At 44.6% G+C, this 12613-nt stretch overlaps 1 protein-coding gene across 4 annotated transcripts in view; it reads left to right on the top strand.

Moving 5' to 3' along the window:
• SFRP4 (secreted frizzled related protein 4) overlaps window positions 1–11904 on the top strand; it is a 181022-nt gene extending 169118 nt beyond the window's left edge. For 3 of the 4 annotated variants that reach the window (XM_089316119.1, XM_089316118.1, XM_089316120.1), the window contains exons 5-9: window positions 4497–4577; window positions 4682–4747; window positions 6503–6701; window positions 8029–8092; window positions 11004–11904. In XM_089316119.1, coding sequence (XP_089172245.1) covers window positions 4526–4577; window positions 4682–4747; window positions 6503–6701; window positions 8029–8092; window positions 11004–11189 — 567 coding nt within the window. In that variant the 5' untranslated portion in view covers window positions 4497–4525 and the 3' untranslated portion in view covers window positions 11190–11904. Of the gene's footprint in view, window positions 1–2236; window positions 3261–4496; window positions 4578–4681; window positions 4748–6502; window positions 6702–8028; window positions 8093–11003 lie in introns of those variants that run through there. The other variant, XM_008261657.5, reaches the window with a different exon arrangement.
• Window positions 11905–12613: the final 709 nt, after the last annotated feature.

The following is a 12613-nucleotide window of genomic DNA, read 5'->3' as shown; positions in this document are numbered from 1 at the left end:
AGACGATGGACAGGAATTGGTAATTATAGAGAAGGATTTAGACAGAAGGGGAGGTTTCTGATTTGGGCCACTGGGAATTCAGTCCTGAGTGGGCACAGGCGATAGATTCAGGTTAGGTGTGGCCGACTTTGAAATTACTGTGAGATATTCAGGTGCAAATACCCAGGAGACAGTTGGATAAACACTGACACAAACAAGCAGGGCTTGGTGTTTGCCATGGCCATGTAGGTGGCCACTGAAGCTAAAAAACTGAACAGAGGTTCCTGGAATGATTTTGTCCCCCTCCCTCCACAAGGGGGAAATTCTCAGTCCTGTGTGTCAGAAGTGTGGACCCTGGGAAAGCCTGGAGCAGAGCGGGAGTGTTGAGAGTGAGAACAGGGCTGACAATGGAGCCCGACAGAGTTCTAGGCATTTAAAGGATGGGTGGAGAAGCAGGCACTCCAGACTGAAAAGGGAATGACAGAGAGAAGATGAGCTTCCTTGAGCTTTGGGAACTAAGTGTACAGCTTGGGGATAATGGGTTAAAAGGCAAAGTAGGGTTTTCTAGAATCACAGCCTCCCTGGAGACATGAAGAGCAAGGGCAGTGGGCAGAATCTTCTGAGGAATCCCTCCCCTGCTGCCCCCTCTTTCGAAACGCCAGTCTAGACTATCAAGGGGCCTCAGAGCTTCAGCAGGAAGAGCTCTGAACTTCCCACTGCACTTTCTTAACGGACACATCATCAGCCCTCAGGGAAGCCCACCGTGACTTCTCACTTGTGTAGTTAAGCAGATATGGCAGGTTCGATCGAACTGGCTGGAGAAGTCTGACCCTCCCCCAAGAAGGTTCTTCTCAAGCAAGTCATAGGAAAATGGCAAGTGGCGCACCTCTTTCTCTTGTTCCCCTGGTGGGAGCACAGGCTGAACATCTTCACTCAATGAGGTGTTTAGACTCATTGGATTTTGTTGCTGGGAATGGCTTGAGATGTCACCTAGGCTATTTTCCTTGCTTGATATTCTACTAGCCTGGTTTGTCATTTTTAGAGTTAAGACCTGTTGCATAGGGAACCAGAATTTCTCTCTCTCTCTCTCTCTCTCTATTGGCTGCATCTGGACACCTTAGGCTGCTCCTAAGTAGGACCAAACTCCTAGGGTGAATTTTGAGATTGATTTGTCTCACCTATCCTTTCAATTTACCACCTTTAATTCATATTCCATAGAAAAATAAGACACAGTGTTTAAAGGGGTTAGCTCCATATCTTGCCCATTGCAAATGCCCGATCAATGCCATGTGATTGCTGCTTCTTGAGCTGTTTTAATCGTCAGTCTGTGTCAGCATCAAAACTAAACTAACTTTTTCAGTCTAAGCTTTGGAGAGAAAAAATATCTATCTGCATTTCATCCAGATTTTCAATTAAGCCATGTTTCGTAAGTATTAACATTCAGAGAACATGTTTTCCATCTTGCTAATACCTTTAGCCAATATTGTATACCTAGAAGCCTTACTCCTGGAAGACTGGTGTATACCTGCAACTAGGTAACCTCCCTTTTCTGTGTATAGCTGAGCCAGAGTTGGTTTTTAGTACCTTTTCCTAACACAAATACCATAAAGGAGAAAACAAAACATATATACTTGCTTTCCATGGTTCACAGCTTCTGACTCAACCAAGTAACAATCTCCAAGCACATAAAAAAATCAACATTTTAGGCTGCTGGGTCGGAAATTGCTTGACATGAACATGAAGGGGGAATCTTTTCAGATTGTGGATCCAAAGTTTTCTTAGGGTCCCCCGCCACCCCGCCCTGCCGCCGAGTTCTGCTCGGAACGGGAAGGGAGGTAGGCAGTGAGGGGAAGGCAGGGAGGAAACTCAGCAACCAACAAACATCACCTTGGAGGGGTTCTGTGAATCCCCGGAACATGTACACACCAAGTGCTGTTCTGGAAAAACCTGAACCAAAACTAATGCCTCCGAGCCACCACCGGCACCAACATTACCACGAAAACAAACTGCACACCAGCGGGGCGGGGAGCACGGGGTTATAAACGCTGCCCATCAGGTGCCTACATTTGCTGCACTCTCCCTCGGCCCCACAGTGCTGTAGCCCCTCGGCACTGCGCAGGCCCCCTGCTGGAGAGAGTAAGTATGTTTCGGCGTCAGAGGCCAGAGTTCCCTTTTCCCTGCATCCTGGGCAAACTCTATAAAGACCGAAGGAGCAAAGTTAAGCGGCTTTCTTGAAATTCTCTGCCTTGCACCTTCTTGCATCCGGAGTCCAAAACGATTACCAGGGGCTCTTTTTCTTGGTCCGAAGTAAAAGGGCCGGACGGACTTAAAAAAAAAAAAAAAAGAGAGAGAGAGAGGATACTTTGGGGGAACGCAGGATTCCAGCCCTGGGCTGTGGCCCGGAGGAGGAGATGATGTCACCGCTGCTGCACGGAGGGGCCGGGGGTGGAGCAGCCGAGGGGGAGCCCGCGCCGCGCCTGCAGCTGCCAAGGGAGCGTTCGGAACCCACGTCAGGGGAGCCGTCGGGATAAATAGGGTCTCGCAATGGCCGTAGCCGGCTGCGCCACCTTCTGCGGGGTCCCGGACTGGAGCTGCCCCGCGGGTTCGCGTCCTGGAGGCCGAGTGCTGGCGCTGCCGGTGCTCCGTGCGCAGGACGGCGGAGACCCGCGGCCGGACCCTTGGGCTCCGCATTGCTGTCGACTGGAGTTTGGGAGAGAGAGTTCTCCAGCTCTCTAAAAGACTCCCTGCTGGGAGGAAAGCCGGCGAAAGCCTGGGGGCAGCGGGAAGAGAAGGGCCCTTCCTGCCTGTGAGGGTCGCAGCGCGGGAGAGCCCAGCCATGCTCCTCTCCGTCCTGGTGGCGCTGTGCCTGTGGCTGCGCCTGACGCTGGGCGTGCGCGGCGCGCCCTGCGAGGCGGTGCGCATCCCCATGTGCCGGCACATGCCCTGGAACATCACGCGGATGCCCAACCACCTGCACCACAGCACGCAGGAGAACGCCATCCTGGCCATCGAGCAGTACGAGGAGCTGGTGGACGTGAACTGCAGCGCGGTGCTGCGCTTCTTCCTCTGCGCCATGTACGCGCCCATCTGCACCCTGGAGTTCCTGCACGACCCCATCAAGCCGTGCAAGTCGGTGTGCCAGCGCGCGCGCGACGACTGCGAGCCGCTCATGAAGATGTACAACCACAGCTGGCCCGAGAACCTGGCCTGCGAGGAGCTGCCCGTCTACGACCGCGGCGTGTGCATCTCGCCCGAGGCCATCGTCACTGACCTCCCGGAGGGTGAGGCCGGGGGACACGAATGGAGGGAGAGGAACTAACGAGGAGATGCCGGGAGCTGTCGCTGCCCGGTGAGGCCCCAGCGGCCACACCTATGGCTGCCAGTGGGTGGCGTTCAGCCTCCGTCCCGCTTCCGAGGAAGTGGTGAGGGGTCAGGGAAGGCCTTGGTTCTGGGAAAGTCGGGGTTCCCCTCACGAATTTGGGGAGCTGGAGTAAGGGCACCACCGTAGTCCATAAAGAAAATCAAGGATGGGGGTGTTTTACTTATACAGGGAGCCACTAGGTGAGGTTTTCGTTTATAGTAACACCTGACATAAAAATCAGAGCGAACAGATGTTACTGTATCTGCGAGTACAGGCACAGTACACGAACAAGCGTTGGCTGCCCTTGAAACCGTCCCGCACGCGGGTGTAATGCTCTCTGCGCTTGGTGTTACTTCTCACAAGTAACTCCACGCCAGGGCGCTCTGGAAAATTGTGACCTCAGCCTCATGGTCGCTGACCAGGAGCCAGCTCCTGTGGCAGCTTCTTTCATCTAGTCCCTGTTTCCACGGGCTTCTTTCCTCTTTGGTCGTGTGGCTGCTTTTCTTGGAAGAAGAAGCAGGTTCAAATGCACTTCTTGAAGTGAAACCGAAGAATGTTTTTGCATGCTTTTGTCCAGGCTTTCTGTGACTCACATTTGAAGAGATGGCAGCGTTCTGTGGTGCAGACTGGGGAGTTATGCCTCAGGGTATTGCCCTCAACAGGCAGCATGAGTGGTTTAGTGAAGGGGCAACTTGAAAGTCCTCTCCAATTCAGAGTTTTAGAAAGAAAAAAAACCCACATTTATTGCTGAAATTCTATAAATGTTGGCTGTTAAGCTTGGTTTTGGCTTCGTCGCTGAAGACTGTTTCTGCACTGAGCAATGGGAGATGGGGATTTGGATTATTTTGATTTGTTTAAACCGTCAACTTGGAACATTAATGTTTTCCGGTGGCTTTGGGAGAGAGGGTTGTGATCTATCTAGGTTGGCTGTGTGTACCAGCCAAGTTCAAGAAATGTGCACTCACATCAACTTACATTTGGATGGGCAGAGTCTCCCACAAGACTTAATAATCACACACCATCTTTATTATCTGGTACTATTCTTTGCTGCTGCTATGGTAATGTATGTCTTGAGCTGGTTCCTTATTCCCTCTGGGTGTTCAGATCCAGCCACCGATCACAGGGATCACACCGTGTGGTCCTGTTTGTCTTGCAGATGTTAAGTGGATAGACATCACTCCCGACATGATGGTCCAGGAACGGCCTCTTGATGTTGACTGCAAACGCCTGAGCCCTGGTAAATCATTCCTTCCTCCCGGCTGCCTCTCCTTCACCTCCCCAGTTACTTCTGTTCCCTTTTCTAACTTTTGGTCTCGCTTTGCCATTTTTTTTTTTTTTTAGATCGATGCAAGTGCAAAAAAGTGAAGCCAACTTTGGCAACATATTTGAGCAGGAACTACAGCTACGGTAAGTCAGCTGGTAGAGCGATTGCTTCTGAGACGTGGCCTGGGGCCAAACCAGAACGCAGGAGTGCTGTCTCTGCTCCAGCCGGACTGCTGGTCCCAAAGCAAAGCAAAGCAGAGGGCTAGTGATTGTTCTAGTCAGTGATACGGGTTCTAGGCGGCACAATAACAGGGCAGGTAAGGAGAAGTAAATTACCTAGGGGGTAATCAGATTAGATTACACGTTTAACACCTTGATCTTGATTGTCTTGGTGGGAAGTGCAACTCAACCAGATGGCCCACCCCAGGTTCTCTTCCTGTGGTTCCTCTGCGGCAAGGCTGAGAATGATCCCTGAATTTCATTATCTGAGGCCCAGGAACTTCGGGCCTAGAGACCCAGAGAATTGAGATCTGCCCGTGTATCCTTTTACAACTACAAATATCTAGTGTCTTAAAGAAATTATGGGGCTACATGGTAATCACCAAATCCCATGGCTACAGAACCAAAATAGTTTAAATGCCCTCCTCTCCCTTACTTGAAGGAACCATTTAACATTGTCTTCAAAGAATAAGTCAACCATGCTATTTTAAAATAATTTCAGTTCTCCTTTTCATAATTTGAGAGTTAAACTGAATAAAACTATAGGTTTCTAAAATGTTTATTGGGGTTATTTTATATTCTATTTCTTTTCTTCAATTATTTCTGCTAAAATAACAGAACACTGTTCTGTTTTGGAAAAATGTTGAGTTCATGTGCTTAGTTTTCATTTTAAAACTGAAATTTTATCCCACTAAGAAACTGCAGATTATGTGCTGAATGTGAAGTAGGAATATCACAGTGATGTAAAAATTTGAAAGAATAACTCCTAATTTAAGCTTTCAGATTTGAAAAATATACAGAGTCAGTGTAGGTAATTCAACAAAATAATAAATGCATTATCTTTTTCAGTACATTTTTTTTTAAACCTGTTCTGTCGAGATATTGTCTTAATCTGTTCTGTTGGATTACTTGCAAGATCCAACCTTGGGTACCAATCAGTTTCACTGTCCTGCTGTCCCCCGGGGTGGCATGACCTCGGAACTACCTTGATGATGAAGTCATTCTCTGTTCAACTCCTCTGGCTCCTTCATAAGCCAGCTTGCTGGGATGGGATCCAAGACAGACCCATATTAGGCTCAGTACAACTCCGTGGGAGGCCGCAGTACCAAGGGGCCAAGAAGTCAGGATTGAAAAGTAGGTCAGAGATAGCAACACTCCTGGCCATCTGAAATAATAATTCAACATCTCCTCACCACGGGCGTTACTCTGTCAGTCTGTGAAATGAAAGGATCGAGGATGTTAATCCTCAGAGACTCATTCCAGTTCTTAAATGTTATGACTCCAATAACTTTGTCTGTAAGCTAGAAGAAGTGCGGGCTCCGCATGGGGGCTTTTGGATCTAATAATGTATGATCCTCACTTGCAGACATCACAAGGGGTGGGGTATAAACACTGGAATGTGTGTGTGACATCTTCACCGACATGGAGAGCCCAGGCTAAAGCCCGATTCTCAATTTGCTTTTTGTCTTGCCTCGTGATTCAGAACTTTTAAGACAACATTGATGATATGGGATGCCTTACCTAGACTGTGTAGACATCATACCTGCATTTTTCCTGCTTGGGCGTGAGCATGACTGCAGGAGTTATTCTTTAAGAAAGCCTGGCAGTTGGTACAAATACACCATCCCTGGTTTTGCCCTAAATGTCTCAACAGCACTTATATACATTTTTAAATTGCAGTTATTCATGCCAAAATAAAAGCTGTGCAGAGGAGCGGCTGCAACGAAGTGACGACAGTGGTGGATGTGAAGGAGATCTTCAAGTCCTCGTCACCCATCCCTCGAACTCAAGTCCCACTCATCACAAATTCCTCCTGCCAGTGTCCCCACATCCTGCCGCATCAGGATGTCCTCATCATGTGCTACGAGTGGCGCTCAAGGTGGGCACCGTGGGGCGGCAGGAGGTACACACTCCATACACAGAGCAGCTCTCAGTGAGCAGTCCTGGTTAAGGGGACAGTGACAAAATGGTACCAGTAGTGCTTTACGATAAAGCAGTTTTAATAATTTGGAATTTAATGATGTTGGAATGCCATATATCCTAAATGTCAATGAAATGCTCACAAAATGAAGGTAAAACAGATACACGAGTATTTGACTGGAATCTTGAAAAATCAATTTCAGAATTCACTAAGTGATTTCTAAAATGTAAAGGTAAGTGAATTCCTTTGAGAAAGAACAATTATTCTCAAATCCTTCAGACACCTTAGGCAAATACTGAATTTCCCAAGGCACCCTTAGTGACTTACAGATCAAGTAAGTCATCGTTTGAGACTACGTTTCCACATGTTTCCCCTACTCTCTTCACATTACCTGTTTGAGACAGCATTGTCCACCCTTCAAGGTGGCTCCTCACAAGTAAAGTATTAACAAATACATGGATGTTACACACATCACACATATACATGTATATCTCTAGCTGGGTGTGTGAGCCATTGTATGCCCCTTCCCATGACATCTTCTCACATACGCATATGTTCCTTGTAACATAGACAAACTCTTCAGGCTGCTTCCGGTTTGAGTCCCATAACTTATGCCATACACTTCTCCGGAGAACTAACTCATTCACTTTTATCCAAGTCATGCTCTTTTCTCTCATCTGTTTCTTCTCCATGCAGCTCAAGCCTCTACTCCTCCAAAAGGAAACAAATTGTAACTGGTCTCAAGTAATTTCTTGTGCTACGTTCCATCAATATTTGTTTAGTTCCTCGTGCCATGTATAATGCTTTGCATTCATGACTTAAAGCCATTCTTCTACTTAAAATTTGTTTCTCCAAAAAAGCAATCAATGCTTCTGGGCTTCTTTCTGCAGATCGCATCGCTAGACGTTAGCAAAAGGGAGAGTTTAACAGTAGGGAAATGGCTAAATATGTCATGGATATCCATAGTTGCAACGTTATATTATTTCAAACTAATTTTTGAGTTTGTCGAACTATATCAGCAACTGTATACAATGTAACTATAAAAGGAAACATGCAGTGTGGTCCAAATATATTGTGTGATCTAATATATATAAATATATATATATATATATATATATATGGGAGAATGGGAGAAATTATTAACAAAGTATAAATGAATGACATGGAAATTTTGAGAATAAGTTATTGAAGAACTTTAAAATTGTTTTCTGTACTTTAGAACTTCATATTTACATAACCAAAAGATGCTTATTCAGATAATTTACTCTTTTTTTTTTTTTTTCAGAATGATGCTTCTTGAAAATTGCTTGGTTGAAAAGTGGAGAGATCAACTTAGTAAAAGATCCATAGTAAGTATCATTAACAAAAAATGTGCATATGTATATAAATGAAGATAAAAATTCTATGGGATTTGTGAATTCTTCACATTCTCTCATATCCAAGTTTTCATAAGGACTAGGAATAGCAATAATATTTCTCTTTGGAGTAGATAAGTGTACAACTATTCTTACTTGGAATTTTAAAACAGAAATCTACTATTTAATTTTCAAAAGTGATGTAGTTGTACTCAGTACTACTGTACTGTATTTCTACATCAAAATATTTTTTGTTTCCTTATTGTTATATTTAATTGTTTTAGTGAGCAGAGTGAACCTTAAGTAGAATTAATGTTCACTGGGATTAAAATAAACATATGCATCTATTTGTGGGACTGCAAATGCCTGTCTCTAAAACTGACATATTACTGTACACAGCAGGTTCTTTCCATGTATTTAACACAATTTAAGACTTTAAGTGCAAAACTTACTTTGTGGTTATATGTGATTTTAGTGGTAACATCATATTGGTAATTCAGAGCTGAATTAAAATTAATTTTTTGCTAAAAATGTGAAATCCACCTGAAAACATATTTTCAGGAGAATTTGTGTTTTCCACTGCTACCTTCGTTTTCTAGAATAAAATCTCTTGGGCAAGGCAATAGTATGTCTTAAGGATTGACTTACTGAGAATGCAGTCACAGCGCAGCCTGCCCACCCTGTGCACTTCTGAATAACGACAGAACCCTGCCATGTTACAGCTGAGCTAACTCCTGAGCTGCCGAAGAGCATGCCTAGTGGTACTAGACAGGAAGTGCCATCAGGCTGTGTTATTTGGTTTCTAAGACCACAGTAAAGTTAGAAGCTTGAATGGAGAAGGCACGTGCATTCCAAGGATCCAAGACTGATTAAGGGAACAGAGGCTTTAGGAAACAGAGCTGTTGGAGCTGCTCAGCAAACATCCCAACATATGCCAATACGAATTGGAAAATATCACCAAATGATAGCAACATGCAGTAACGAGTTTACTGGGTTTTAGAGTACAATAGAATTGGGCCTAGGAGGGTAGAAGCAGTGTTTTTCTTTCTGTTGAACTTCTGCTGCCTAGAACTGTGCCTGGCCTAAGGTTTTGCTCAAATATTTGCTGAGTGAAATACTAGCATAATCTAACAAAGCAGAGACGTGCCAACATGCAGAGCCGTATCTATTCAAGTAGGCTCGATTTTTCAACTGTTTCTTAATGAGCTTTTTATAGAGTAAATCTTCTGCTGTCAAGGCAACTTGATTATCCAGAATGACTCATTTCCCAGTGGTCTGCATCGTTGGCCTTTGAACACATTACACTGGTCCCTGACCCCCACATTTCATTTCTTGTCTCTTGTTCTAAAAAGTACAATATAATAAGATATTTTGAGGGAGGGAGCAGTGTTCATATACTTTAACCATATTGTTACAGTTGGTCTATATTGTTATGTTATCTTGTTAATCATGTACTGTCCCTTATTTGGAAACTAATTTTATCATAGGTTTGTATGTTGGGGGGGGGGGATGAAATCCTGTCTTTTGCAACAAAGTGGATGCTTCTGGAAACCATCATACTTGGTGAAATGAGCCAATCCCCAAAAGAGATACCATATGTTTCCCATGATCTGTGGCAACTAATAGAGTATCTAAAATGTAATGTATCGGAATGAAATTGATATTTTGAGATTCGATGATTGTTGAGTAACTGTTTTTTTCTTCATACTATTTGCTGAACTTTTAGTGTAGGGTTAATCTTATGAGCATAAAGTAAACTGAAAACAGATCTTTGTAGAAATTAGGAGTGGAAAAAGGAGAGGGAGGAGGAAGAAGGGTGGGAGCATGGACAGGAGGGAGGTAGGGTGGGAGATATCACTATATTCCTAAATCTGAATATATCAAGTACATGAAATTTGTATACCTTAAATAAGATTTAAAAAAACTTAGTGTATCTAGGATTTGGGACTATTGATGGTTTCAGGGACCCACAGGGGATCTTAGAAAATGTATCTCCCTCATTACTAACTATTAGTAATTATTGTAACACATATAGTTGAGCTCTGTCTTCCTTTGGATTTGGAAAAATTTGATGAACACACCTGTGACAAGAAATCCCTGACTTTCTAGTGAGGCTGGGTAAATTTCAGCTGTTAGCCATTTCAAGGATTTTAGAAGGATTTCTTGTCTGGCAATGGTGCATGGTAGAACTGGTGGTCAAAAATGCACAGGAGGGTCTTGGGTTCTGGAGTTTCGATGAGTGAATTTGAATCCTGACTCTAACACTTTCCACCTGTGTGACCCTCTGCACATAACCTCTGTGTGCTTACTGTCTAGTCATGACAATTGTGTCTAACTAGAAAGTTGTGGTGAATTTCAATGCAATGAACATGTGTCAAGACTTTATCATATACTGAGCACTTTCCAAATCACCTAATACATTATGAGAGCTCAAAAGAGCGTTGCTTTTAAAATTGCTATTATCACGACTAGTCTATAATAGTAAACAATTGCACTGATATAAAAAATTGCACTAGGGTAGACATTTGGCCCAGTGGTTAACACACTTGTAAGATACTCGCTTCCCATGGCAGGGAAAATTCCAGGTTCTATTCCTGGGTCTGGCTCCTGACTCCAGTTTCCTGCCTTTGCAGACCCTAGGAAGAAGCAGGTGACAGCTCAGGCAGTTGGGTGCCTGCCACCCATGTGCAAGACTTGGATTGAGTCCTTAGTTCTTGGCTTCAGCCAGGTCCAGTCCTGTCCACTCTGGGTATCTGGGGAGTGAACCAGTAGATAAGAGCTCTCTGTCTCTCTATTTCTCCATCTCTCAAATAATAAATAAATGCACTGATAAATTCTGTTATTGGGTTAACAGAATAAAGGGGTGAGATGTATTTGACACTCATGGGTACAAATTGTCTCCCAGCAGTGGGAAGAGAGGCTGCAGGAACAGCGGAAAACAACCCAGGACAAGAAGCCAACCGCCGGGCGCACCAGCCGTAGTAATCCCGTGAAACCCAAGGGAAAGCCAGCAGCTCCCAAACCAGCCAGCACCAAGAAGAACATTAAAACGCGGAGCGCTCAAAAGAGAACAAACCCCAAACGAGCGTGAGCCAACTGCTCTCCAGAATGGTGACTTCCTTCCGGGAGGAGCCCGGGCACTGCCTGGCACGGCCTGTGTAAGGCACACACCTCTAGCCCTAACGACTCACTGCAGCGCTCTTCGTAGACACATCTTGCAGCATTTTTCTTAACCTTGCGCTTCGCCTTTTCTCTTTAAGCCTCCACAGAGAGACGTAGAAGCCATCGTGGTGGGTTTGCCTTTGGATATGGAAGATGAAGTGAAGCTGGTGGCAAATGCTTACGGCCTTCTGAGTGGCCTGAGTGTGTCCTCTGCATGACATTTATGTGGGGGAGAGATGCTGCCATTCCTATAGTGTGGCCTCAGTGTGTACAGTGTGAAATGAATGCCATGGTGCAAACCAAACACATAATTTTTAATAGTATTTTTATTTCCATTGATTTCCGTTAAGATGTTAGCAATATCTTAAAATGTGATTGAAGATGCAATGCTTCTAAGGAAGAAAGAAGAGGAATGCATGTTTAAAAGATCTTTATGTTTGTTGTCTGCAGGAATAGCTTTGTGATAAAAGAGGATTTTTGAAAAATTTAGGGGAGTAGAATGTGGAAAACTGCAATGTGTATGTGTTTTCTTTACTTTTTTTTTGTTTTACAAAGATGACTTTCTGCTCTACTTTTAGCTAGAAACTCTAAAAACTAAAATAACAATAATAATACATAAATAAAAAGGAGAAGCAGACAGACCATATCTGGATTCTTGTTTTTTTGGTCCTTGTGCCATGGTGAAGGTGATCTGATTTCATGATCAATTTCTTTTTGTCAGTACACTCCAAGTAGCATCAGGAACTGTGGGTTTATTCATCCATTATAATTTGGGCACCAATTGGTCAATTTTCATGTATTTTACATCCAAAACAGGAAAGGTGTGGCACTCAGCTCACTTCCTAGGGCATCCTGGATCGCCACACCTGAGAGAGTGTTCTCTGTGCTGATTGCTGGTGCCCATGGAGTACTTGTGCGGCTGTGGTAGGAGGGCTGGGCCACCAAGGCTGCTTCTTAGCCAGTTCTGATGTAACCATCAGCTCTGCTCCTTAGGAGGGAGACTGAGGCCGCCTGTCCATCAACTGTGCATAGAGGTAGCAGAGTGCTCCAGAAAGCTGAAGACTAACTTCTCTTTAGATACGCAGTCATCCCTACCTCTCAGAGGAGGGATAACTTACATGCTGCCTTCATGGAAGATAACGAAACACGTGATTTAATATCGTCTCTGCAGTCACTGTACACAGAGGTGGAGAAGGAGTGGAGAAATCCGACTAATGAGGATGCTCTTATGTGCACTCCCTTCTTCTGAATGCTCTGCTCTGCCTGCATTGCTACCCTAGCGTGGCATCAGTCTTCACTAGGGGTATCATAAAAATAGTCAGTGTGTGATCCTGCTGTACAGAAGGCCCAAAA

The sequence above is a fragment of the Oryctolagus cuniculus genome, chromosome 16 (genome assembly GCF_051225735.1).
Source record: "Oryctolagus cuniculus isolate XC-2025 breed Fujian yellow rabbit chromosome 16, ASM5122573v1, whole genome shotgun sequence".
In the NCBI taxonomy this organism is placed as follows: domain Eukaryota; kingdom Metazoa; phylum Chordata; class Mammalia; order Lagomorpha; family Leporidae; genus Oryctolagus; species Oryctolagus cuniculus.
The sequence above is the reverse complement of the archived record's forward strand: the minus strand, read 5'-3'. Positions and strand labels throughout refer to the sequence as shown.